The sequence below is a fragment of the Anoplophora glabripennis genome, unplaced genomic scaffold, assembly GCF_000390285.2.
Source record: "Anoplophora glabripennis isolate ALB-LARVAE unplaced genomic scaffold, Agla_2.0 scaffold11, whole genome shotgun sequence".
Classification (NCBI taxonomy): Eukaryota; Metazoa; Arthropoda; class Insecta; order Coleoptera; family Cerambycidae; genus Anoplophora; species Anoplophora glabripennis.
Window position 1 is genome coordinate 20,608 of NW_019416496.1, and position 27,103 is coordinate 47,710.

The 27,103-nt window shown below is 34.7% G+C and overlaps 1 protein-coding gene across 1 annotated transcript; it reads left to right on the forward strand.

Annotated features, from left to right (window-relative positions):
* Positions 1-7,737: 7,737 nt before the first annotated feature.
* Positions 7,738-26,893, forward strand: LOC111691627. Its single transcript, XM_023454743.1, has 8 exons — positions 7,738-7,900; positions 8,436-8,826; positions 12,179-12,690; positions 14,956-15,194; positions 15,237-15,651; positions 19,616-20,955; positions 26,166-26,484; positions 26,562-26,893. The coding sequence occupies exons 1-8, from the start codon at positions 7,738-7,740 to the stop codon at positions 26,891-26,893; spliced, it is 3,711 nt and encodes a 1,236-aa protein (XP_023310511.1).
* The last annotated feature ends 210 nt before the right edge of the window (positions 26,894-27,103 follow it).

A 27,103-nucleotide genomic window follows, 5' to 3' on the forward strand; every position in this document is an offset into this window, starting at 1 on the left:
ATGTTGCGAAAACGATTGTAAAAAATTTCGAGGGTGGTATAAAACAACGTGGGCCATCGTATTTTGTTTTTGAAAGATAGGGCGTCAAAAATAATGTTTTACAATGACATTTTAGACTTATCTTTTCCTACCGCAATGTATTTAATCGAAATTTGTGCTAAATATGTCAGTATTGTAACTTTTTGATCATCTCCTAGATGTCGCTAAGTGCTACCTCGCCAGTGGCATTTTGTGACCAATTTTATGAGGTTAGGTTTTTTACCCTGTATGCCTTGTATCACAATGTACAATTTAATTGTACACAAAAAAAAAAGGTACTCTAACAAGAGTAAAATTACACATTCTCATAAAAAACCTAACCTTAAAAAGGGTATGTCATATGTCACACCCTCTAACAGATAAGTAAAAACTAACAACACTGATATATTAAGTATGTATTAAATTTCAATGCAATATATTGTTTTTGGAAAAAGATACGGTTACAATTTCATTTAAAAAGATCGTCTTAATTCATAGAGTCCTTATATCTGAAAAACAAAAGACTACAGGCCCATCGTCTTATTTTTTGATGTCGTATTGTTCTCTAAATTTTTGCACTCATTTCCGAAGACTCTGTATTTCATAAACAGCCAGTCAAACTTAGGAATGAAGATATTAGATATTCATAAAGTACACAATCAACTGCTGTTTCAAAAATATTTATTATCAGCCATGAAATATAATGAATTTCTAACACGTTTTTTAAGCAATTAATTAATTTTCCAATATTTTGAACAATTTATTACGCAACATTTCAATATTTCTATGTATTTTTAAAGTTTTTTTAAATATAAATAGCACAAATTTAGATGTATATGTCAAACAAGAACATTGATTGCGGCAATTCGTCTATGCAGGAAATTTTATGGAACCTGCCAATATTTATATTCAAAATCACTGACTGTAATTTATTTAAGTCCCAAATTCAATTTTTATTCAACTAGTATATACAGGGTCGGAAAGTCCCCATGGTTCATCGGCCGTTACGTGAGAGCGATAAAGTTAGTCATAGAAATCCGTGCGATAGAGAAAGATGGCTATAGATGGCACAAGAAGTGGATCTTATTTGTGGAAGGGCGAAATGGGCGGTGACTATTAGACGCCTTCATTATAGCCATCTTTCTCTATCGCACGGATTTCTTGACTTTCTTTATCGCTCTCACGTAACGGCCGATGAACCATGGGGACTTTCCGACCCTGTATTACTTAAAAATAATTCGCTTTTTTAAATACGGTTCTGAATTTTTTCACTATAAGAATAAAAATAGTTTAATTTAATTCATTGCATTTATAAAATATTATTATATAATAAAACAAAAGCATAAATTGCTCTCATTAATTATTATTATAAATTCAGCTTCAGGAAATCGAGCATTGTATTTGATTTTAAAAAAATGTACATATTACACATGAATATGTATTTTTATTCATATAACTGATTGTATAATTTGATTGTTTTGCTTTTCACTGAAACGGTAATTTATCCACTATTTAAACATAATTATGTTTATTATGAACACATACTTTTTCAAACACTTACCTTTAAAAAAAAAGTGGTATTTAGCCTAGTACAATTTGTTGTGATATCTTGCTCGAATTACATATTAGCCCTAATTATTTTCCTTAGTCCACATTAACCTCGACAGTTGGCACCGATATTTTAAAATAATTTGTTTATGTATTAGGCCTGTCATACTTTGACAAAATGTCTTTTCTATTTCCATATGTTGAGAAGAGACTTGCTCATAGTGGCAGAATATTGTTTTGCATTTTCGTGCCATTAAAAAATATTTAGGTGTTCAGACACAAAAACTTTAAAAGGCACAATCTTTTTATCAAGCATTTTTATGTATAACTGCCAAACGTTACCCCCTTTTCCCAAGAAAATAGTATTCTTTATTTTACACATAGTATTGGCACACCTAGTTTTACAAGCAAGGATAAAGTATGATAAGGATCCTAGGAAAATTTAAAGTTATGTTTAATATCTTCAGCTCTCTGGATAAGACGGGGGTAACCACAAGATATTATTTATTCGTGGAATTAAGAAACTGTTCTAATGATTTATGTATTCCTTTATTTCCCTTACTCGTATTTTTAGTTTGAGCATATCAAAAAAAAACACACGTACAACAAACATATAAAAGCATAACCTGTCTGACAACTAATTTAACAAAATATGCATATTTATGACTGATTATTTAAGTTTGCTTTAGACTAGTTTTTGTAGCATTTCTTATACAAAAATCAATATTTTTTATTTTATACGAATATTAATATCGTGACAACTTTTTTACTGTTTTGTTATTGATTTTTCTATTTATATTTTTGAATATATGTATTATTGTTTTTAATACGACATAAAAAAATGAAAATGATTTAGAATGTGGAAGGTAATACTTGTAGTTTTTATTAGTTTTCTTAAGATTTATGTTGAGCAATACAGGAATTAATTTTTCATCAATTATTGTGTCAAATAAGCTAGTTACGTAAGTAGTGACACACGTTTGTGCATTTAGGGAAAGTATACTTAGGTTGGAAAACAAATAATAAAGGGGGGCCCAAAAGTAACGCAGAATTTGAAATATGCACCATTTTCATTCCAAAAAGTTGGCAGCACTGTATAGGGTCACATGTAAATACGCAGTACTATACGAATGAGCAAGGGAGGATTCATTACAAAAAAGAACGGATCAAACACCCCATCGCGTAAAACTCGCATCACACTGTCACTATTTGGATATGCATTGGTCGTCCTTGAATGAGCCAAGAATTGTCTTTGCCCCAAATTCCACAGTTTTGCTTGTCTCGTCGCTAAAGATGATTTTCTTAGCAAAATGACCGTCTATTTGTCGATTCTCCAACATCCAATCAACCAATGTCCGTGGCATTAAATGGTCGTTTGGTTTTATTTCCCGAGTTAGCTGATTCTTGAATGGATGCAGATACAGATCTTTAGTTAAAACCCACTACATTGTGTTTTTTAACTGTTTAATTGCAATGACCGACGACGCATTGAGGTTACGGGAATTCCCGCCACACTATCATTTACCGTAGCAATATTTTCTGCTGAACGGACAGTACGAGGCCAACCTATTTTTTTTTATTGTCTGGACCCAAACCTAATTTGGCAATTAATCTTTTCAGAGTTGTTTCATTCGGAACGTACCTTCTACCGAAAATTCCACGTAATTTGCGCACAGTCTCAGTTACACACTCTTCGTATTTGTAATGAATTTTCACAATCTTCAGTCGATCATCCGTTGTATAACGCTCCATTCTAACTGCAACTTTTTACACGTGACCCTGCATAATACTGCCAATTCTTCGGACATCCTTTTGGGACACCCTTTACATGATTATCACGGATATGTATTATACAAGCGCAACTATTTAAATGTCTTCCATTAAGATATCACAGATACATGTTTGATTTTTTTAAAGACCATACATTTGGGGTTATTTTCTTCAGTGAGAAATTACGTCCAAATAAATATAGATCAGTACATTTGGTAGTCTACATTTGTCTAAAATTTCTTTCTGACATCTTCATATATAGCATGTTATTAGCATTCTTGTTTATATATTTAGTTAGGCAACCAGTGAGTTAGGATTGAAAATACTAGATGGCGATTCTCCCATAACATAAAATCCTCGTCATTCTGCAGTGGATATAAAATCAAATTATTTTACTACAAACGAGGATGCCAGGGAACTTTTGAGACTGTCGCCATCTAGTGTTCTTCATCCCTGGTTATAAAAACTAATGATCTAACTGTATAAATATATGAACAAGTATAGTATGGAACGAAGACGGTGTAAAGTTCTGTTAACACTAATAAACTATTTTTAGTGCAAAAAGTGTTTCTCCATCAGCGTCGCAGCTAAGGGCTGGCCGCGGAGCGGCTGATAGGGGCGCACCCGCAGTTATTGTATTGTTACTACAAAATAAGTTTTGTTGGGCGCCAAATACAAATCTTACCCTGGGCGCTCATGACCTTAGCTGCGACACTGTTCTCCATGTAATATTTGTTTTGCAACCAAAGTGTAATGCAAAGGTGTCGTCTTACACCATTGTATGGATATTAAGAGGAACCGTACTATAAGAGTATGTTTTATGTTATTGTTATTAATATTTTATATGTGGCTTTTTAAAAGTATTATTATTTATTTTAATTTTGCGTAAATCGAAACTTATATTTAAGATATACATACATACTGTAACTATAGTTAGGTAGTGCTGGAGTTAATATCGCACTTGTATAATAATAAACCAAGGTTTGTTCAAATATAGGCGAAATACTATACATATATATGTTAATATTGTTAAATAATAAAGTTATTATTTGAAAACTAACAATGCAAGACCAAATTGTATTACATTCTTTTTTGTTTTGTAGCAATAGATTTCCAGTTTAAAAGCAACTGCACTTTTTATGTCAAACCTTAACAAAATGCTGTCGATTTTTAAACTACTGTTCCCACAAATACCATTACTTGAGTGCCGAACTGGAACAAGTTAAATTATATTTTTCAATTTGAGCTGATACTTTCAACATATTTAGTTTTTGCAAAACTAATTGTCCCCGTTGATCATTCTAACGAATTTCTTGATAATCGCGTTCAAAGTCCTTTTGGTAAGTGTACACTTGTCGTACTCTTTGTCGCAGTCTAGATCTTCCAACCCGTTCATCATGGCTGAATAAAATGGAGTGTCGGCAAGAAACTTCTGCAACAACACGTTTGACGCTAGACCGTCGATGATTTTATCCATGCTGGAGCCGCTTCCGCTACCGACATTTCTCGAAGAATTCTTCACCGTGGAGCAGAGGGTTCGTTGCATGCACGAGGTTGTGTCTATGTTTATGTCCATCAGGGCGTTGTCGAGAATTGCGAGGTAGCGCCACATTTCCGAGGAATCTGCCTCTGGAACAAAAAGTTTCTTTCAAAATCGGCTTTAAAGAATTTGTTACGATATTCAGGGTACAATAGAAACGTTGGCACGACCTTTGATGGGCGTAGCTAAAGGGGAGCAGGGGTGTGTACGGCCCATACCAGAGAGCCCGTTGCCCATTGGTAAGTCGACGGATCACCTTTTTTGCAGCTTTCAGAGGTGATTGATAATTTTTCAAATAAAAAAAAATAGGGGTATAATTCCCCCTAAACTTATGAATATTACAAAAATTATATATAAATATATTGATATATTAATAATTAAATTAAAAATATATTAATTAAATATATTTATGGACAGCAAATTAACAAATTTAAGTAATTTCTTCGCAAAAGTGCTATGATCTTTCAGCAGTTAAACATTCAACCAAACAATTTTTGATTATCAAAAATTGTTTAAGATATACTGGAAGTTCATTTTTCGAATTCCACCATCGGAATCTCTGTTTTCTTAAGAGATACAAAGCCAATCAAGCTGGTAATTGGGTTTTTATTTTTTTAATCAAACAATAATTAGTCGATAAGTGTCAGATATATCTCGTTCTTCATGTGAAAATTGCGATTTTTCTCTAACCTTTGAGATTGTTAATAATTTTAAATGATCTGCCAAAATTTCGTTAGCAATAATTGTTGGATGTTTTGTTTCCATAGCACTCTTTGTTAAAGTGAATAATTCATACAGCATCGAAAATAGAAAAGTAAGCCATGCATCATATAACATATCATAATTAGAAAAAAATTACCTAAATTTTAATATGCAGAAACCAATAACAAAAGCAAAAGTTAAATGTCCTTGAAGGTTGAAGATAATCTAAGATGTGTCGAAAAACGGGTACCTGGTATATTTCAACATGATATATAGCTGAGAGATAATTAATTTACTATTCCTTTCTGTACTGTACAATGTTTCAAAAAGTAATAATGGCTGAGGAGTTTCAACTGTCAAAAAAAGCGGTTCGACATCCTAGAAAATCTTGGAGAAACTATTTCTAAATAAAGCTTTTGAGCATCTCGACATTTTTGTTTTTTTTTTCACGGAATGCTTCATTCACGGTTAAAGTCCAAAAACCATGACAAAATTCAATGCATAAGCAACCGATGAGTAAAGAAAAATCGAAATAACCGCTAACAATAGAAATTTCTAAAGAATCTATATTTTTGTACAATAGTGAGATACAGAATTTCAAATTGTAACAAATAAATGTTCGGTCAGGGCCACTGAGCGCAGGAAAGGTCCGATCGGAGTGATTTTGGTGTCGTGTAGGTTGGACCTTTCTGCTTCAAATAAAAATGACCCAGACATTCCCAAATTACGGGAATTGCAATGGGGGGAAACATTTCTACATTTCGGCTATTTTTATAAGACTGTTGATGTTTAAGTGCATTATAAGTGAACTTAGCGTGAAAACTAAGTTTTCGGCGGTTTTTGAGTTATTTTGTGATTCTAGAAGTAGGTGGTATCTTCATCGTTTTACCGTTTTCGAGCTACATATAGGGTGTTCCTAAATAAGTGTCCCAACGGAAAATTGTAAATTCCTCTTGAAAAAAGAAACATTTTTTTCTTCTATTTTTCTCCGGGCTTTCGTTTTCGAGATACACAATGTCAAAACTTTTTTCAGATTTTTACCAATATCTTAGGAACCGTTTGAACTACAGGACTGAGCTTTTGTACACACATTACCACTATTAATAACTACTGTTGTTAAATTTCGTTAAAATTGTTAATTATTACTACCTATTTTTTGAATTACAAAAGATTTTCGAAACGTTAGCAAAATGTTTGTTTTTCTTCATAAAAAGTCATATTTCTTGAAAACGGTTGACTTTATTGGCGCTTCAGAAATTGCTGTCAAATGTCAATTTTTCCAGTGACGTAAAAGTTAGGGGGGGGTAAACCCTTGCGATACCTTAATATCGCCACCAATGGCATGTCCAATGAATTCGAGAAGGGTGCGAAAAAGTAGCTATTGAAAGTGGTAATGTGTGTACAAAAGCTCAGTCCTGTAGTTCAAACGGTTACTAAGATATTTGCAAAAAACTAAAAAAAAATTAAGGTTTTGACACCGTATATCGAAAACGAAAGCCCGGATTGAAAAATGGAAGAGGAAAATTATGTTTCTTTTTTCAAGAGGAATTTACAGTTTTCCGTTGCGACACTTATCTAGGAACACCCTGTATATTCTACAGGAACTTTTTTGAAATACATGTCATGTTAAAAATAATTTTGAGTTGAGATTATTTCCTATGCATCAAAAGTTTGCTTAACTTCGAATTCTGTATTTTTTTTTCAAATTCGCATTTATTTCAAAAGAAAGATTAATAAATTTTGAAAATCAAATAGTTATAATTGTTGAGAAGTTAGAACAAATAATAGACTTACATAATGATACTCTACTGACAAGCACTTATGTCATAGTTTTTGCATTTTCAACTTGAATCCTGTTACACTCTGTAGTCTCTAAAATTAACGTGAAATTAATTCAACGTACCTAATTTTGCAATAATTTGCTATTTACTGCACACTATTGAATAAAAGGAATATGAAAAATATTCTTAACTGAACTGAATAAAAAATAAGTTTAAAAAGTTCGTTTTTTCCTTATAATCGAAATCAATACATCTTTGCAATTCGCCGAATTTTTGTCAATAATCAAAATTATGTCAACATAGAATCATTTTCAATTTTATGTACATATTAAATTTTTCGTGTCGAAATTTTGTGTACGTTTCATCTTCGCGTATAAAATGGATTCTCGAATGTTTTTATTGGAATTCCATATTGGAACCATTCATTTCGACTCCAATTTTAAACCAGTACCTCAGAAGGAAGAGATTCTCATCAATGTTAAATTCGCTGATGTCAGCATAAATATAGATCCAGAAGAACTACCTCCCGTTAAAACTAACGGTAAGTCGAAATTCAGACAGTAGTAGTAGCGCTCACTTCTTCATGCAGGGTGGTTTCCCTTCAAATTCTGGAATTACAGTAATGTATACTTTCTTGAAAAATAAAAGTATTTACTGTGCTCCATCAACTTCTGCCTCAGGAAGCTTAGTTTCTGAGTATAGGGCATCAAAGTTTTGAAAATATTTAATGTCTTTTGTTATAATCTCATTCACGAATTTACAAACCGATTTGAATTGAATTTGATATAAATTCTAAATGATGAAAAGTCTTTTGATAAAATTTTAGTTCCATCAGTTGCAGAGCCCCTTTTTATGTAAAAAGAAAACGCTACCAATTCTCGGAAAATTAATAAAAGATAAGAAAGATAAGAAAAATATCCATTATTCTTTTTTGAGAATATACACTGTTTCCTAGCCATCTTTCTCTACAAATATCTTATCTTCATTTTTGTGGAGATGGAGGTCCTCTTCATTTTGATCGACAAATCCATTGCTACTAATTTCAGAATTTAAAGAGAAATTCTCCTGTATTTCAGATAAAGACCGCCAAGTTTTGTACAACATGGGCAAATCCTACCTATTCACCACCTCTCCCAAAGAACTTATCAACTCGCTCAAGGAACAGCTGGAAATGTCCTTGAGAGTCAATCAGAAAACCGTCGGGTGCGCTGCGTTGACATGGTCGAACGACTTCACTGAAATGGTAAAACTCTTTGAAAAGATCGGCGTAGTAAAAGCTGTAGACTACAGCGACGTTGAAGAATTGAAGGGCAAGAGTGGCCAAGTTGTCGGCAAGATGGATATTTTTTTGCGACTCTCCTGTTTGGGAAATTCTGTCGAAACGCAATATCAAGCTAATGTCGTGGGGCAGCGTAAGGAGTACATTTTCAAGAACCCTTATGACAGGCATACGTTCAAATGTGAACTGTAAGTTATTTCGGTGAAATACAGGGCCTAATGGTGGCTTTGTACTATGGGTCAGGAAACTGAAAAAGTCACCAAAATACTAAAAGTGCCCCAATTGCTATAAAATGTGGTTCCAAGGTGTTTACGGTCGCTAATTTCGAATCCGTACTCAAAATTGAGAAATTCAAAATGGCGGATCCAATATGGCATACGAAAATGCTGAAGATGTTGTGATTGTGCTTGCTCTGATTGTGCTAATACTCTGATTGTGATGCTCTGACTGTGCTGAAGATGCTCTGATTGTGCTGAAATTTGGTATTAATAGGTTTTCGGGGTCGCTGATTTCGAATCCGTACTTAAAATTTAGAAATTCAAAATGACGGGTCCAATATGGCGGACAAACATGCTAAAGATGCTCCAATTTTGCTGAAATTTGATACTGAAAGATTTTTTGGGTCGCTAATTTCGAATCAGTACTCAAAATTCAGAAATTCAAAAAGGCGGATCCAATACGATTACTATAAAATTACAAAATGAGAATATGTAACTAAAACTCCTGCAGTTCGCCTACAAAATCTGTAGTTTCCTGGGCCTACCACGAGGAGGTTGCAGTGCAATTTCCTTCAGAATTTTTTCAGATTTTTTCGCAGCGTCGTTTTTTTATTATAAATTAATAGATATTCCTATAAATTATTATTAGAAAAAAAAAATAGAAAAATCGGTTTTTTCTTCTGTAAATCCAAATAAGTAGTTGAAATATTTCTTATAATAGTGTCCTGAGGGTTTTTTTTTTCGTAATCAGCGACCCGAAAAACACCCGAGTACTGATTTCCACGAAAACTAAAAATTTTTCTAAAGTATTGGTTCGCCACATTGGATCAGCCATTTTGAATTTTACAATTGTGACTTCTGATTCGCAATCAGTTTTTCTTAAAGAACACACTCTAAGGAATCCGATGATACATCGCTCCTTTTGATAAGTAGTGGAGTTTAGGGGAGTTTTGTTTCCAAAGTATATGGTCAAAGCATAGAAATTGACGAGACACGTATTTTTTTATCGGCGGAAAAACATTGTTTTGAGGTCGAACTTTGAGGGTGAAATACACCCTCAAAGTTCGACCTCAAAACAGTTTTTTCTAAATGTCTGGGGTTTTAATCAATATTTTGAAATGAAACAAAATGGAAATTACTTATTATAAAAAAACAATATTTCGGAAGTGATTCCGTGTTTGGGGCTATATTTTTTTTTATAAAAAATTCATATTTACTCAGAGAGTTAAAAATATGATTTATGTAAACAAATTGACAAATTTAAATTGACCTGTTTCGGGTTTTTCGTTAGATTTTTTTGTTTAAGGGGTGAACAACCTCTTAATGAGAAAAATGCCTGTACGATTAGAATTAACATTGTAAAATAAAAAAAATGCTTTTTCTCTAACCATACGAATAATTTTTTTCTTTTAGCCTAAAACGGATTTAAACGGATGCAAACTACCCCTCGTGTTCACCCCCAAAAATAATATTTCCGTGATAACTCGGGTTCTAATCAATATTTTGGAATGAAACAAAATGAAAATTACTTCTTATAAAAAAATCATTGTTTCACAAGTGATTCCGTGTTAGGGGGTTGCAACCTTTATTTTTTATTTCGGAAATATTATGAGTATAAACGTTCCCCCATTTTCTCTGTTTTTCATTTTTGTGCTTTGCGCCCTATTACAATGACTTATGGAAGTAAAATGATGGATGAGATGCCATAGCACACTTTTGATTAGTTGAAATACAACAGTACCAAACCAACCACCTTGTCGATAGCACTTTTCGCTGTTGCTTTTGACTGAACATTTTTGCGCTGGTTCCGTTTTTAACATTTTCTGCTTTGTACATTTTGTTTCCTTTCACTGTCTTTGTTTTTGCCCTAATTTATTATCCGCAGAATACTAGTACTCCAGTCATTCTGTCCAAAAATAAGGCGAAAAAAAGAAAGTGAACCGGGAAAGCCAAATTTTTTATATGTGGGGAGTGCTTAGAAAAGCTTAACTTGAGATTTGAGACCAAGATTTCCTATGTGCATTTTCCGTCATCTTGGAAAAAGGGGTGAATTTTTGTTTTTGCTATAACTGGGTTCTCCGTCAAGATACAGAATTGCTGTTTAGTTGTTTTTTGTTCCTCTTTCTACGATCTACAATTTAGATTCTATAAACTTTTCAACTATTATTGTTAGTTGTTGAGATATACAACAAAANAACAAAAACAACAAAACAACAATTCTGAAAAACAACAAAACAACAATTCTGTATCTCGACGGGGAACCGAGTTATAACAAAAACAAAAATTCACCCCTTTTTCCAAGCTGGCGAAAAATGCAAAGCTTTACTAAACACCCCCCACAACAAATAAACAAATTGGCTTTCCCGGTTCACTTTCTTTTCCAAATGTACAGAATGACTGGCCTATAGAGTCGACATTCAATCACACCTGCCCATTCTCGAGGTGGATCTTGGCTATGTTTCCTGGCTTTGGCCTTTTTGGATTTCAGCGATGTCTGCTGTTGTCCTGTCCCGTGGTTGGGTTTCTGGAATTATCTTCACCTCATCGTCTGTTAGTTGTGGTTTGATTTTTGTGTGTTTCGGAGTTTTTTGGGGCTCTACAGACGATTTCTGGCTTTAGGCTCAGAATATGAATAAAATTTGAAGTTCACTTGGAGCTTCTTGTACGACAGGACATATAAGTACAAAAGACCAAGCCAAATTCTGCACTTTTGAGGGGTTTTTCCGATTTCCCAGAGATAGAGAAAGGATATCTAAGGATCGATTTCCAATATAACTTGAACAGCGAAAACAACATTTTGATTTTCTTTTTGGTCGTTTCTTTTTTGTGAAATAGCTGGATTTTGTTGTTAAGAATTTTTTTGCGCAGGTTTTTGCATAAAATTCAGTGGCATGTGATACTGTTTACAAATTAATGTTCCACACATCGTCCATTGGTTATGGCTCGATTCTTGTAGATTTCGTGCTGTTTTACTAGAAAAATCGAAACATCAGCGATTTTTTGGGCGATCTGTGCGGTCGCTCAGCTAACATCATCTAACTTTCTGAACATTCTCTGCTCTGGCTTAATATGTAGGTTTTTATTCCATTGACAGCTCCGGCGATTGGATTCGAAACATTGGCGAATTTTTTTTTTTGCATCAGGTTCGATGGTCTTGAACATGTACTGCTTTGCTTAAATGGTTTTGTAGATTCTCTCGAGCTCTACGTGTAATTTCTGGCTTTGGATTCAAAATATAGGAAAAATTTGATATTTGCTTGATCTAAAATGGTCTATTCTTCCTCAGCCAATGAATCATATCACTTAATTTAACGATCTCTAGGATATCCGGAACGGAGGTCCTTCCCGTGATGAACCTACTGAATCCGGTAACCAGAGTCGAAAACACGTCCCGCGAGGTTGCCCACTGCGCTTCCTGGACGGAGATATTCGGCATGGGCGAAGCACCCTCGAAGGCCAGCTACTCCCCGTTTGTCGGCAGCGAATTGCAGCAGGGAGGGCTGATCCCGCTGACGGAGATCCTGCAACGCAACAGCGTAGAAACCATCTCTATCGTTTTCCGACCGGAAGAAAATAAGTTTTACGACTTGCTGAACGTGTTCAACACGGAAGTGAGCACCACTCGCGACACGACTAAGCTTACTTTCACTAAGGAGAAGGAGAAGCCGGCGGTGGGGGCGTCTGGCGTACAGCAGCCAGAGGAAACCGCCAAAGTAGATGATCCGCTTGAATTAACGGCGGATAAGATTAATAAGAAACTGTGCAAGAACAAGGATTGTCCTGCTGCCAAGAAGTTCAAGGAGTACGGTATTGGACCACTGGCCACCGGGAAAGGTCAGGTTTAAAGTACTTCATTCTTAATAATGTCCTTTTTTATCTTATCGATATATCTCGAAAAGAAATCCAACAATCATATATTTAAAATTACGAATCGATAGGTTTTTTTAATAACCACAACCTTCTCATTTAATTTTTTTCGATTGAAGTTCAAGTTTTATTTTCATTAACGAAAAACCGATTTTTTTTTACTTTTATGAAGTTTTTAGGTTAACTTCGCAGTTTATGCGCCACAGGAAAAATACACTGATTTTCTTAGAATTTTTTTCCTATATGAATATTTTTTATTAACTTATCAACTTATCCTGTTGCTGGATTTTTATCAGAATGGATATTTTAAATAAATATCTCGCCCACATTTTTTTGTATCTCAAATAATAACAGGGTTTTTACATTTTGCCTGGACCGCCCATGTGTATTTATAGTCCAGTTGGTAGAGGTTCGGCGTATGTCAAACCTTGATAACCCGGAAATAACTACACAGGTCTACTTTAAATGATGAGTACAATAACAGGCTAATTTGCTAATAAAGTATTTTATCAGGAAAAAAAGTTACTAACAATTTAATCGTGAAAAAAATTTTTTTTAGTAGTTTTCTTTAAATAACTCAGCGGGATGACTTTGTACGAAAAAATACTTAGGACATGATTTTGTTCGTAATAAAAATAGCTACAAAATGGCGGTGGTCCGATTACGAAATTTGCAATAACAAAGCCGTGAGATTGAAAAAACGGTATAAAACGCCAATTTTTTTAAGTTGCTGTAAAAATGTCAATTATAAACAAAAAGTGATAAAACTTTCGAAAACTATAGTTCAATATATATACAATAATGACGCTAAAGCCGAAAATCAGGAGAGCAAAACTTTTTGTTCTATAAGGTGTTATACATTCATCGGCATCTGAAACTCGAAACTTTGCCAAATTTGTTCGAAGCTTTGCTGACACTTGAAATTTGGTACACACATAGTGTAAATATGCAGAAACCAAAAGCAATTTGCAAAATTCAAGTATCTTCATTTTTGCAGTTTTGGTAAGGTTTTATACGTCACCCTAGTTTTATACGTCACCGTTTTTTTAATTTTTGGACGTATATTTATGTATATTTATAAAATATTCCATTACGGTAGATTAGCCAGCATAATTACCTACAATTTAAAAAAATATATATTTTCATCGTTTAGATCCTAAGCTACTTAACATTTTGCGCCTGTTAGCCGTAGTCGTACATTATTCAACATATTAACATAAAACAAAATCGTACGTGTGGGGTAAACCTTTAACTTTAAGTAAACAATTGTTTAAATTTACTGTTGCATATTTCTAATAGTATACAAGCGCCGAAGAGCGGAGCTCGCGCTCGAAAATGAAAAGTTAAAGGTTTACCCCACACGTACGATTTTGTTTTATGTTAATATGTTGAATAATGTACGACTACGGCTAACAGGCGCAAAATGTTAAGTAGCTTAGGATCTAAACGATGAAAATATATATTTTTTTAAATTGTAGGTAATTATGCTGGCTAATCTACCGTAATGGAATATTTTATAAATATACATAAATATACGTCCAAAAATTAAAAAAACGGTGACGTATAAAACTAGGGTGACGTATAAAACCTTACCAAAACTGCAAAAATGAAGATACTTGAATTTTGCAAATTGCTTTTGGTTTCTGCATATTTACACTATGTGTGTACCAAATTTCAAGTGTCAGCAAAGCTTCGAACAAATTTGGCAAAGTTTCGAGTTTCAGATGCCGATGAATGTATAACACCTTATAGAACAAAAAGTTTTGCTCTCCTGATTTTCGGCTTTAGCGTCATTATTGTATATATATTGAACTATAGTTTTCGAAAGTTTTATCACTTTTTGTTTATAATTGACATTTTTACAGCAACTTAAAAAAATTGGCGTTTTATACCGTTTTTTCAATCTCACGGCTTTGTTATTGCAAATTTCGTAATCGGACCACCGCCATTTTGTAGCTATTTTTATTACGAACAAAATCATGTCCTAAGCATTTTTCGTACAAAGTCATCCCGCTGAGTTATTTAAAGAAAACTACTAAAAAAAATTTTTTTCACGATTAAATTGTTAATAACTTTTTTTCCTGATAAAATACTTTGTCAGCAAATTAACCTGTTATTGTACTCATCATTTAAAGTAGATCTGTGTAGTTATTTCCGAGTTATCAAGAAAATGTCACCAACAGTAACTTTTCGGCCTCTGCCGACTGGAGTATTACAACAAAGTATTTTCAGGGCTAGGTACTCTCTACGGAGACATAGAATCGCCTATTGAATACGGCCTCAGTCACACCTACGGCACAATGAGCAAGTACGGCCCGTTCGGTATCTATTCAAGGCCTAAACGTCCAGATCAACCCTTCATTCCTTCAAAGAATGCTCAAGAAACCACATTACCCCCAGAACCGAATAAGAAATGCTGTAAATGCTGCGGTAGGCTGAGAGGAGGCGGACCTTGGCCAGATCAGTCGTTCGTTATTATTGAAAATTCTCCTAAAGCTGAGAAGAATTTTAAGAAATTTGGAAGGGGCGAAATACATAATAGAAGTTGCTCAAATTCCAAACAGAGATGGAGCGATATACTCAGATTAAAAGGCGGTGGCCCTTTAGACGTAAACAACTCCGGCCAGCTAAAATCGCCTATAAAGGAGTGCAAAGCGGTTATGGACAAATTTGACGAGATCCTGGCCGCATACAAGAGGGCCCTAGGGCCTTGCGGGCAAGCGACGTGTCCTAACGCTCCTAGTATGGCACAGGAAAAATGCAAGAGTGTATGCGGAAAGGGGGAAACCATCCCGCGCGGAAAGGGGGAAAGCATCCCGCGCAATAAGAATGGTGGCGTCCTCTGCGAAACCCCCTGCGATAATAAGGAAGGCTATACAGCGGCAGCTTGTAGAGATCCGAAGTGCGCTTATGCCAAATATAAACTAGGTATTAATTTTTGTATTAATTTTAGCACAATTCAACACGAATGTTCGTGAATTTTACGAGTGTACAGGCTGGTCCATTTCGAAGGGATTTCAGGGTATCTACTAAAGATATGATAAATCTGACACCACGTTTTCGAGCTCGATTTTCATGGCAAACTCAACTGTCAAATCAGAAATTTGCTATCTTCATTTGTTTCTGAGTTACAGGGCGTTTCTCGTTATTGTGACACTTTTGAACATGTCTGTATCTCAGCTGTTAAATAAGTTAGAGTTAAAGTGAAAACTGCTCAAGACTAATTCTTTGGCGTAGAATTGAACGCCGGTATTAGATTTTTAGTAGATCTTAAGATTTCGGAGTTATGACCCAAGTTTCTATTTTTTTAAATGGAAATCGTAGCTAACCATGGCCTAAAAAAATAGAGATTTTTTTCCGCTTTTCAGCAATATATCACATGCTATAGTTATTTTTACAAACACGGGAGATACAGGGTGTTTTATATATAAATTATATTTTTTTTCCATTTTAATATGACCGGCTATGAAAATACAGATAAAACTATAATTTTTACTTTTACAAAAGTCATATCTGTTGTAAAAATATGACATTTATTTTAAATGCACAACATATACTCGTGTGATAATATAATACTAACGAAATTTTAGGAGATAGGTGGATAGGAACAAACGGACCGATCAGATGGCCAGCTAGGTTACCTGATTTGAGTCCGTTGGACTTTTTCCTTTGAGGTTTTCTAAAAGACATTATATTTAAAATTCCTTTTAATAATATTTCAAATACCTATACATTTAATGAATGCTACCCGAAGCGTTGCCAGAAGATGCGTGAAATGTGTGACAGTTGAGGGACGGCAATTTGAACATTTAGCTATCATTTTTGAAAGTTTTTATTGATGTAGGTACTTACTATTGTTTAATTTACGTTTAATATTGTAACTTCAGTTGAAGTGGAATAAAAATTTGAAAACTCTGTCTTTTCTTATCTGTAATATATATTTTAAATAAACGTCATATTTTTACAACAGATATGAGTTTTGTAAAAGTAAGAATTATAGTTTTGTATGTATTTTCATAGCCAGCCATATTAAAATGTAAAAAAGGATCGAATTTATATATAAAACACCCCGTATCTTCTGTGTTTGGAAAAATAACTATAGCATGTGGTATATTGCTGAAAAGCAAAAAAAAATCTCCATTTTTTTAGGTCATAACCAGCTACGATTTCCATTTAAAAAATTATAACTTTGGGTCATAACTCCGGAATCTTAAGACCTACTAAAAATCTAATACCGGCATTCAATTCTACGCCAAAGAATTAGTCTTGAGCAGTTTTCACTTTAACTCTAACTTATTTAACAGCTGAGATACAGACATGTTCAAAAGTGTCACAATAACGAGAAACGCCCTGTAACTCAGAAACAAATGAAGATAGCAAATTTCTGATTTGACAGTCGAGTTTGCCATGAAAATCGAGCTCGAGAACGTGGTGTCAGATTTATCATATCTTTAGTAGTTTCTGAGATACCCTGAAATCCCATCGAAAATGGACCAGCCTGTACAGTGCTGGTAATTACTCGATACATACCTTGCTATAATGAGAAAGAAATAAATGTTTAATGCTCGCGCCGTTTCAGTAGTTAAAACTAAACGACGTGGCTTATTGTTGTAGATGTTTACTTCTTTATTTAAATGTCTAACAACCATAGTTCTCTTATTGTCGTATACATTGTTCTTTGCACTGTATTCAGCACTGTACCTACATATATACATATGAATATTTGCTAAAACAGCATTTTCCCGAATATTATCTAAAATCTTTGGAAATATTTGTAGCTCCTGTGGCAGATAAATAATTGAGCAATATCTGAGATGATTGCCACAGCATCAGTTTAAACTTCTCGATATTTCGAAAGTAGACCAGGGTCGATAATTTTTGAAACCAAAAAAAATTATAGTAGTATGAAACCCATTGGAAAAGAAAGAGAATATAACAGAAATGAAAGGAAAAATAATTTACGGGAGATCTGAGGTCGGGAAGGGGTAGGGGGTGAGTTTTTAAGGGTAAAAAACGGTTTCCCTTGATTTCCAGAAAAACTACAAGTCTTATGGAAAAAAGTTAAATGGCAAAGTTGTAGGTAATAAAAAGATCTACAACTTTTGTATTTACACTTTTTTCACATAACCTCAAAATTTATGTGAAAAATTCAAATAACCAAGTTTTTGGTTTTTTATTTTTATCTTTTACAAACAAATTTTTTTTTTCACGAAATTTGGTGAAAACTTACCTATTTATGTCCCAAACACGCTGTAATTTTTTTGATTTGAAATATTTATTTTTTCACCTTATTTTTACTTAATATCGAAAAAGCACCCTAATTTTCAATCGAAAATTCTCACGTCAAAATATCTGCTTTTTTAAAAACGTCGGTGGGCTTTTTCTTCGTTGAAATCTCTACTTTCTGATGGTGTAAAAAAATATATACATTACTATGGTAAGTTTTCTCAGGAAATGCAAAGAAACGAACTAGAATCCGAAAATTTTTTTCTAATCATTATGTACAATTTTGAGCTATTTATTAAAATTTACACTTTAATTACTCGAAAAACGTAAGATTCCATGTTACATTGATAAACAAAAAAATTACAAGTCGAAATATACTATTATAATTAACAACCAAATAAGTTAATAAAGTTAATATTTAATAAGACATCTACAATATTTTGAGAAAGTTGTAGAATCTTCTTTCGTTTCTTTGCATTTCCTGAGAAAACTTACCATAGTAATGTATATTTTTTTTACACCATCAGAAAGTAGAGATTTCAACGAAGAAAAAGCCCACCGACGTTTTTAAAAAAGCAGATATTTTGACGTGAGAATTTTCGATTGAAAATTAGGGTGCTTTTTCGATATTAAGTAAAAATAAGGTGAAAAAATAAATATTTCAAATCAAAAAAATTACAGCGTGTTTGGGACATAAATAGGTAAGTTTTCACCAAATTTCGTGAAAAAAAAAATTTTTTTGTAAGAAATAAAAATAAAAAACCAAAAACTTGGTTATTTGAATTTTTCACATAAATTTTGAGGTTATGTGAAAAAAGTGTAAATACAAAAGTTGTAGATCTTTTTATTACCTACAACTTTGCCATTTAACTTTTTTCCATAAGACTTGTAGTTTTTCCGGAAATCAAGGGAAACCGTTTTTTACCCTTAAAAACTCACCCCCTTCCCCTTCCCGACCTCAGATCGCCCGTAAATTATTTTTCTTTTCATTTCTGTTATATTCTCTTCCTTTTCCAATGGGTTTCATCCTACTATAATTTTTTTTCATTTTTTACTATTTTTGAAGGCTTAAGCACTGGTCTAAAGACGTACCACCGCTCTGTTTTTCACAAGTCAGGATGAGAATTTTAGAGGCAAATAACTCAAAACTGACACCGGGACAACCAGCTCGAAAATTGCTTAAACAATGTTTAGAAAAATAACCATTTGTAAACGAACCTATCCCAATTATTTGGGCCCTTTGATTTCAGCTGGACTCTTGCCTAGACGAATGTTTGGCCTTTTCATGAAAATCCATTAGTGAATTTATATTTGGGTAATTATTTTCAAATCTTCAAAAAATGTTGCCTACCCTTCTATTTCTGATGATGCAGAATCTGGAATTATTTTCGTGCCGTTGATCCGAGTTTACCAGAAGAAAATTTCAAAGTCGAATCATCGCCGTTTACAATACTGTACAGCCTACATTCATTTTAAAGATGTACCTAATCATACCTAAGAGACACCAAAAAGATATTTAAATATAATTTCCTTATTTAAATAGTAGTTTAATATAGTCGCGTATTACAAATGGCGATATTGTTCTGATTGATACTTAACCTAACCTCGCTAATGTTATATAAATGGAATGGATGTATCCGCACAAACTAATCACACATGTTTTCAGATTTAGTAGATGATGACGCTGCTATAGAACTCCAATTTCTACCTCCGGCTGTATCGGGTAAGTGCGGCCATCCAAAATGTCCATACCCTCTCCAGCCAAACCTGCCGCCCATCCATTGGGACTGCCCCGAGCCCCTTCCAAAAGGCATCTGCAAGAACCCAAATTGTCCCCTTCAGCCGCCCGATTTGAAAAAATTAAAGTGTCCCGCGCCGAAACCGGGACCTTGCGGCAGTTCAGACTGCCCGTACGCCTTGCCTCCTCCTTGCGATTTGCCCACCTGCCCCTTTAGGCCAAAACCCACGTGTCCCTTCCTTGAAAAAGAACAGAAAGTGTCATGCTACCAACCGGAACAACAAGAAGAAGAAGAGTACGTGTGCGAAAATCCCGAATGTCCTTTCGCGAATGAAAAAATTAATCCATCGGAAAGTTTCGATATGAAGGGACAATTTATCGATTGCGCCAATCCACAGTGTCCCTTCGCGACCAAAGGTAAACCCTGTAGACCTAAAGCTAAGTCTGATAAAATGAACATATGCGGTAATCCGTCCTGTCCATTCGCCAATGTGAGAAAAATGAAGCTGTGCGGTAACCCCTCCTGCCCGTACGCTCCCAAACCAAAGAAACAGAGTTACTCGTGCGGCGACCCACAGTGCCCTTTCGCAGAAATGACAAACGGAACCAGTAAGCCGAAAAAAAGCGATGTCTGCGATGACCCAAACTGTCCCTTCGCCGGCATGAACCACCCTTTATCAAAACCCCCCAAAAACAAATCGAATGAAACTGAGAATTGTGATAATCCCGATTGTCCCTTCAACGAAGAAAAGTGCTCCAAAACATCAGCGGATTGCAACGAGAGCCAGAGTGTATGCGAGAATCCAGAGTGCCCTTTTGCCGAAAAAGAACAACCTCCGGTGTGCGACGATCCTCTGTGCCCTTACATGCAACCCTTGCCTTCTTGCGGGATCCCAGGGTGCCCCTACGAACCGATACCCGTGATTCCTTGTCCGGGTCCGAAAAAACAAAGCATCGTCAAACAACCCGCTTCTTCTCAAGACCCAGAAACGATCGTAATGGTCGAAACCGAAATTGTGCAAGTATCGGTAGAAAAGGGAGAGAACAACGAGGTATGTGGAGATAACGGAGGTGGAAAAGTGGAACAGATTGAAATGGAGAAGAATGGCAAAAAGAAAAAGAAGAAACGCAGCAAATTCGTCTACACCATGGGGAACCAGTACCCGGGTGTCAAAGTGGGACACAAAGAATGCGTCACACCAATGTTTAAAGTACCACCAAAAATGGGATGGTTGTGGAACATTCCAATGGAAGTAATGAATTTAAAGGTAACAATACTCAACTTCATATTTAATTAGTAAATTAACTGATTACACATCATTGGAGGCGTAGTAGCTCCTGACTTCCATAAGGTAAGGCGGAAAAAAATAGATACAAAGTATTGAACAAATTAATCAAATATCATTGGGTAGTTTTATTTTAAGTACTATTGAAATATAGAGAAAATGTGCTAAACAGTACACAGCCCCACAAAAAAAAAAGTATCGGATCTGGTATTCAGACCCATGTATTTCTATGTATTTTTTCCGCTGAATCCGAATCTGCCTTCAGATTTGGCCCAACGGGTCTGAGTTTTCGGGGAAATCCAAAAAACAGGTTAAAATTCTGTTAAATTTAAACTGTTACAGTCTTTTAAAAAACACACACGAAACAATACGTGGGTAACAACATTTTAAACCACACATAAACAATTTACGTTTAATAAGAAAAAAAAGCGGTAAATAGCTATTATTTGGTTGCTGGCGGACTAAACAGAGCCCAAACTGCATAGTCGCTACTCCCATTCCGTCTTTCATTGCTGCGCAACTGTAAACATGACCACCGTTGTAAACACTTTACAGGTTTAGGGGCGAGAAACCCTACGTGGGTTATACGAGTATATGAATATTAATATAAAGAAAACTCCATGGTCGCCCGAAGGGGGGCAGGTGCCCCCCCCCCCCTGAGATGTAACCTTCACATTTTCAAGGTTGAGTAAAAATATTTGATCATAAGAAAATATAATTAATGTAATTAGCTGCTTATAACAGAAAAATTTAAATAAAAAAATCTTATTGACGCATTTTTTATTTGATCACTTTTCTTTTTATAAAACTGTTTAATTTATTAGTTTTATGTCTCATGCGTCGTTTGCAACTGACAACAAAATAAGAAGTGGATCTTATTTGTGGAAGGGCGAAATGGGCGGTGACTATTAGACGCCTTCATTATAGCCATCTTTCTCTATGGCATGGATTTCTATGACTTACTTTATCGCTCTCAAGTAACGGCCGATAAACCATGGGGACTTTCCGACCCTGTATATAAATGCTGAACAATTGCTATCTAAAAACAATGGCTATCGAAGAATAAGCATTATAATTCTGAATATTAGTAAAATTAGTGGATCAAATAGAGTTATTTATTTACAAAATGTTTTAGTTTAGACGTAATCCTGTGATTATTGTTAAATTTATTTAGTTTTTGTGCTTTAAAACAATGTGATTTTAGTTTTTGATATATTGTTTAATACACTTTATTTCAGTAGTAACTCGTTTTGTATGTCTCCTATATTTATAAAGAGTTACCCTAGAAGTTTTAGACAGGCAGTGTACGGAAAATGCTTGAAAAAATGGAAACGAAATGTAAAATGGTTTTTCCATCTATGCGCTAAGCCAACAAAATAATGACACTTAAATTTGGTACTTGACAAAATAACAAGTTTGGTTTTCTCTTTTTAGTTCACAGTATATTGCAGTCGTATTCCATAGGATCCTACGATTTTAATGTTACACCTATTTTTCTAAGGTTTAACGTGAAAAAAAAAAATTGTGAATATTAATTACATTATATATATTAAATATTACAAATTTTATAAGCTGCGCTTACTGTTTAAAATTTAAAGCAAAACTGCAATTTTCGAAAAGATTAATAATACATTAATTTAAAATTTAAGTAAAAAAATAGATCTTTTTTTAGTTCGGAACTAAACTTCTGCAAAAAATTAAGGGAGCAAAAAAATTTTTCGAATTTTTAGTGATTTTTCAGAATGCTGTATCTCAGTTAAAAATGATCGTATCAAGGTTTTAAAAAAAGCATTTTAAAGCGCCGAATGTCTAGTTTCCAGATTTCTTAGTTCAAAATTTTTAGGAGCGATAGTCATCGCGAAATTCTAAGAANATTCATACATCTTTCTATCATCCACCTGTACCACCTATAAAACCCACCCATCCACCCATATATCCATCTATTTTTTGTGCTGAGAGATGAGATAACAGCCTAGAAGATTGAGAATGCAATAAAACTTGTAGAATACTCTACTTTCCAAACAAAAGAAAACGATATCTACAAATCATTCTTATTTTTGTTGCTATAACGTGTTCTCTTTTCTTCAAAGGATCTATGCAAAGGGTTACGCTTTCGTTTAGTCCTTGTATTTTTTGTTTTTCTTTTTAAGAACCAACATAAATCGGCCATCATGTTATGATCCCATCTTCCTTGATATCGCTATTCTATAACCTTCATATCCTGATGAGATCGTTCGCCTTGTTCTTCGCTATGATCTCTACGATTTTCAGGAAACCAATCCAGATGTGAATGAAGGAAGTGCAACTTGTAGTCCATCAAACATCCCAGGTCTTGGAAGTCTTTTATCAGTTTTAATACAATTTCTTCGTATTTAGGACTCTTGTCGTTTCATAAAAAATTTGTCGCTACAACTTTGAAACTAGTCTAAGCACTCTTCTCAACGCTACTCATTGTAGTGAAAAATGTTGCATCCCTGAACAATGTCCGAATCTGAAGTCCATCAAATACACCTTTCAATTTCGCCTCAAAAATATTCGGAAATTTTCGCCCTTTATATATGTAGGGCGAAAACTTGTTGGTTGTTAAAAAGAGAAAAAGAAATAAAACGAATAAACGAAAACGTAATCCTTTGCATAGATCTTTTGAAGAAAAGAGAATACGTTATAGCAATAAAAATAAGAATGATTTATAGATATCGTTTTCTTTTGTTTAGAAAGTAGAGTATTCTACAAGTCTTATTGCATTCTCAATCTTCTAGGCTGTTATCTTATCTCTCAGCACAAAAAATATATGGATGGGTGGGTTTTATAGGTGGTACAGATGGATGAATAAATATGTGTATTCATGCATGAACGACTGGATAGAAAGATGTAACACGAATTATGCCATGAAAATGGCGTTTTTGATCTATTTTCTGTTTTTGAATGAAATTGGACCAGCTTGTCTGACTCTATGATGATAAATTCCAACTAAACGAGTGAAAAATCATACGTCTAGTGAGCTGGTAGAATAATTTGATTTTTTATAACTTTCGTCGATCGTAAATGACGTTTTTTGTGAATTTTAACCTGTTTTTTGAATTTTCCCGAAAACTCGGACCCGTTGGGCCAAATCTGAAGGCAGATTCAGATTCAGCGGAAAAAATACATGGAAATACATGGGTCTGAATACCAGATCCGATATTTTTTTTTTGTGGGGCTGTGTTATTTTTCTAGTCCATTCTCTTGCTTTTGTCTGAAATAAGCTTTTCAATTAGGTACTTTCTTATTAGTTTGGTATTTATCGCACCACTGATTTTTAATAAACAGCATTGCAAGTGCTGTTAGTCTGCCTTTAGATTCTAATTTAAACTTTTACAGTCTTTTAAAATACACACACGAAACAATACGTAGGTATCAACATTTTACACCACACATAAACAAATTACGTTTAATAAGAAAAAAAAGCGGTAAATAGCTATTATTTGGTTGCTGGCGGACTAAACAGAGCCCAAACTGCATAGTCGCTACTCCCATTCCGTCTTTCATTGCTGCGCAACTGTATACATGACCACCGTTGTAAACACTTTACAGATTTAGGGGCGAGAAACCCTACGTGGGTTATACGAGTATATGAATATTAATATAAAGAAAACTCCATGGTCGCCCGAAGGGGGGCAGGTGCCCCCCCTCCCTGAGATGTAACCTTCACATTTTCAAGGTTGAGTAAAAATATTTGATCATAAGAAAATATAATTAATGTAATTAGCTGCTTATAACAGAAAAATTTAAATAAAAAAATCTTATTGACGCATATTTTATTTGATCACTTTTCTTTTTTAAAACTGTTTAATTTATTAGTTTTATGTCTCATGCGTCTTTTGCATCTGACAACAAAATAAGAAGTGGATCTTATTTGTGGAAGGGCGAAATGGGCGGTGACTATTAGACGCCTTCATTATAGCCATCTTTCTCTATGGCATGGATTTCTATGACTTACTTTATCGCTCTCAAGTAACGGCCGATAAACCATGGGGACTTTCCGACCCTGTATATAAATGCTGAACAATTGCTNAAAAAAGTGACTTTTTGACTTGTTTTGCTAAGTCGACCGCATCTTTGCTAATATCGATGGAGAGTCTAATGCTTGTACGAATTTTTACACCTCGATGTACCCCCAAAAGCTCCGTAAATGGGCAGATCGATCTATCGAACGGTTTTTCCGGACCGCATAATTAAAATTTCAGATTTTTTCAAATATTATTTTTTTTTTCAAATTCAATGAGCAAAAAATGCCCAGTTGTGAAAGAATTGGAAAAAAATCAAATTTTTCATTTTTCGAACGTTACAGGGTGCTGAGAAATGTAAATTTTCCTCCTTTAAATTTTTCTGAAATTTTGATTAAGCGGTCCGGAAAAACCGTTAGATAGATCGATCTGCCCATTTACGAAGCTTTTGGGGGTACATAGAGGTGTAAAAATTCGTACAAGCATTAAACTCTCCATCGATATTAGCAAAGATGCGGTCGACTTATCAAAACAACTCAAAAAGTCACTTTTTTCAAGTTAATGTCGAGGATGAAAGAAAATTTTTTTCTTCCAAGAACGCTACATAGCCTTGTAGGACATTTATTCGAGATTTCGAAACTGCCCGTCAATTTTCTGTCTGATCATTAATTGCTGAGATATCGATGGTTAAAGCCAAAAGGATGCTTTTGTATTCGTAGTCAAATATCTCCGGGTCAAATTAACGTAGAGAAAAATTAAAAAAAAGAAATTAAAGCTGAATGAACAGGCTATCAAGTCCATATCATGATTTTTGTGTAAAAAAAATTCCAAGCCCGTGGACCGAGAAAAAAAAAACGCAAAAAATTGAAAAAAAATTTTTTAGTCGTATTTCTTAGAATTTCGCTTTCTGTCACTCCTAAAAATTTTTAGCTAAGCAATCTGGAAACTAGACATTTGGCGCTTTAAAATGCTTTTTTAAAACCTTGATACGATCATTTTTAACTGAGATACAGCATTCTGAAAAATCACTAAAAATTCGACAAATTTTTTTGCTCCCTTAATTTTTTGCAGAAGTTTATTCTAACAAGGCCTCGACGCATTCCGCTGTTCTCTCAATATTCCTTTTTTTACGACGCAATCCGATGGCGCTACTAAAATTACTAAAAGCCTAACCGAACTGCTGACACTGTTATGGAATGCTTTTAGCCAAGAAGGGGTTGGAAGCCGGGCGCGATCCAAAAGAGTATAGCGGCCAAAATCAGGGCACACAGAGAAGCCAAAGGGTTGGGCATCCTGAGATTACCGAAGTTCAAAAAGAACAAAGGTGGTATCGGCTACGATGACGATGGCGACGACGTGGTCGTCACCCCGAAGCCCACGCTGCAGATCCAGAAGAAGGACGGCGCCTACTGGATCACCATGAACCCGCTCAAAGACCCCAAGACGCTGGTGGACAACGAGAACCCCTACATGGAATGCACGCCCATGCAATTCAAGATCACAAAGAATAAGAAGAAGAAGGACGGTACAGGTGAATACACCTACTAGTAGTACTAAAACTTAAAAATATTGCGTAACACTGTATCTTTATTATTTTTTAAGATGACGACTCCAGGCTGTGCTACTGCGATGAGGGCGATGACGAATCGTCGTCCAGCTCCGATAGCGAGCTAGACATAGAATTCACTCCGCCCGCGGGCATCATACACCCCGAAAGGTTCAAGAAAAAAAAGAACATAGTACACTGCGAAGCGCAGTACGACACTAAAGACTTCGAGCCGGAAAAACCGGAAGCGAAGGGAAAGAAAGGCAAGGGTGGAAAAGGGGATAAAAAGAAGGGTGATAAAGGTAGTGGCAAAGGTGGTGATGAAGGTAGTGGCAAAGGTGGTGATAAAGGTGGTGGCAAAGGTGGTGGTAAGAAAGGGAAGAAATAGTACAACGTGGTGAATAGGGAAATTATTTAAGTGTATATTTTTCATAAAAACCTTTCTGACTGTACAGTTTGTTTTAAAAAAGTGTGGAATTAAATCGTTGTATGCAACTTAAAATGTAGTTTCAATTATCCCAAATTGGTTTATTTACTTTTAGAAGTATTGTATAATATTTCCGATATCAATTGAAGAACCAACAGATTGATAGTATGT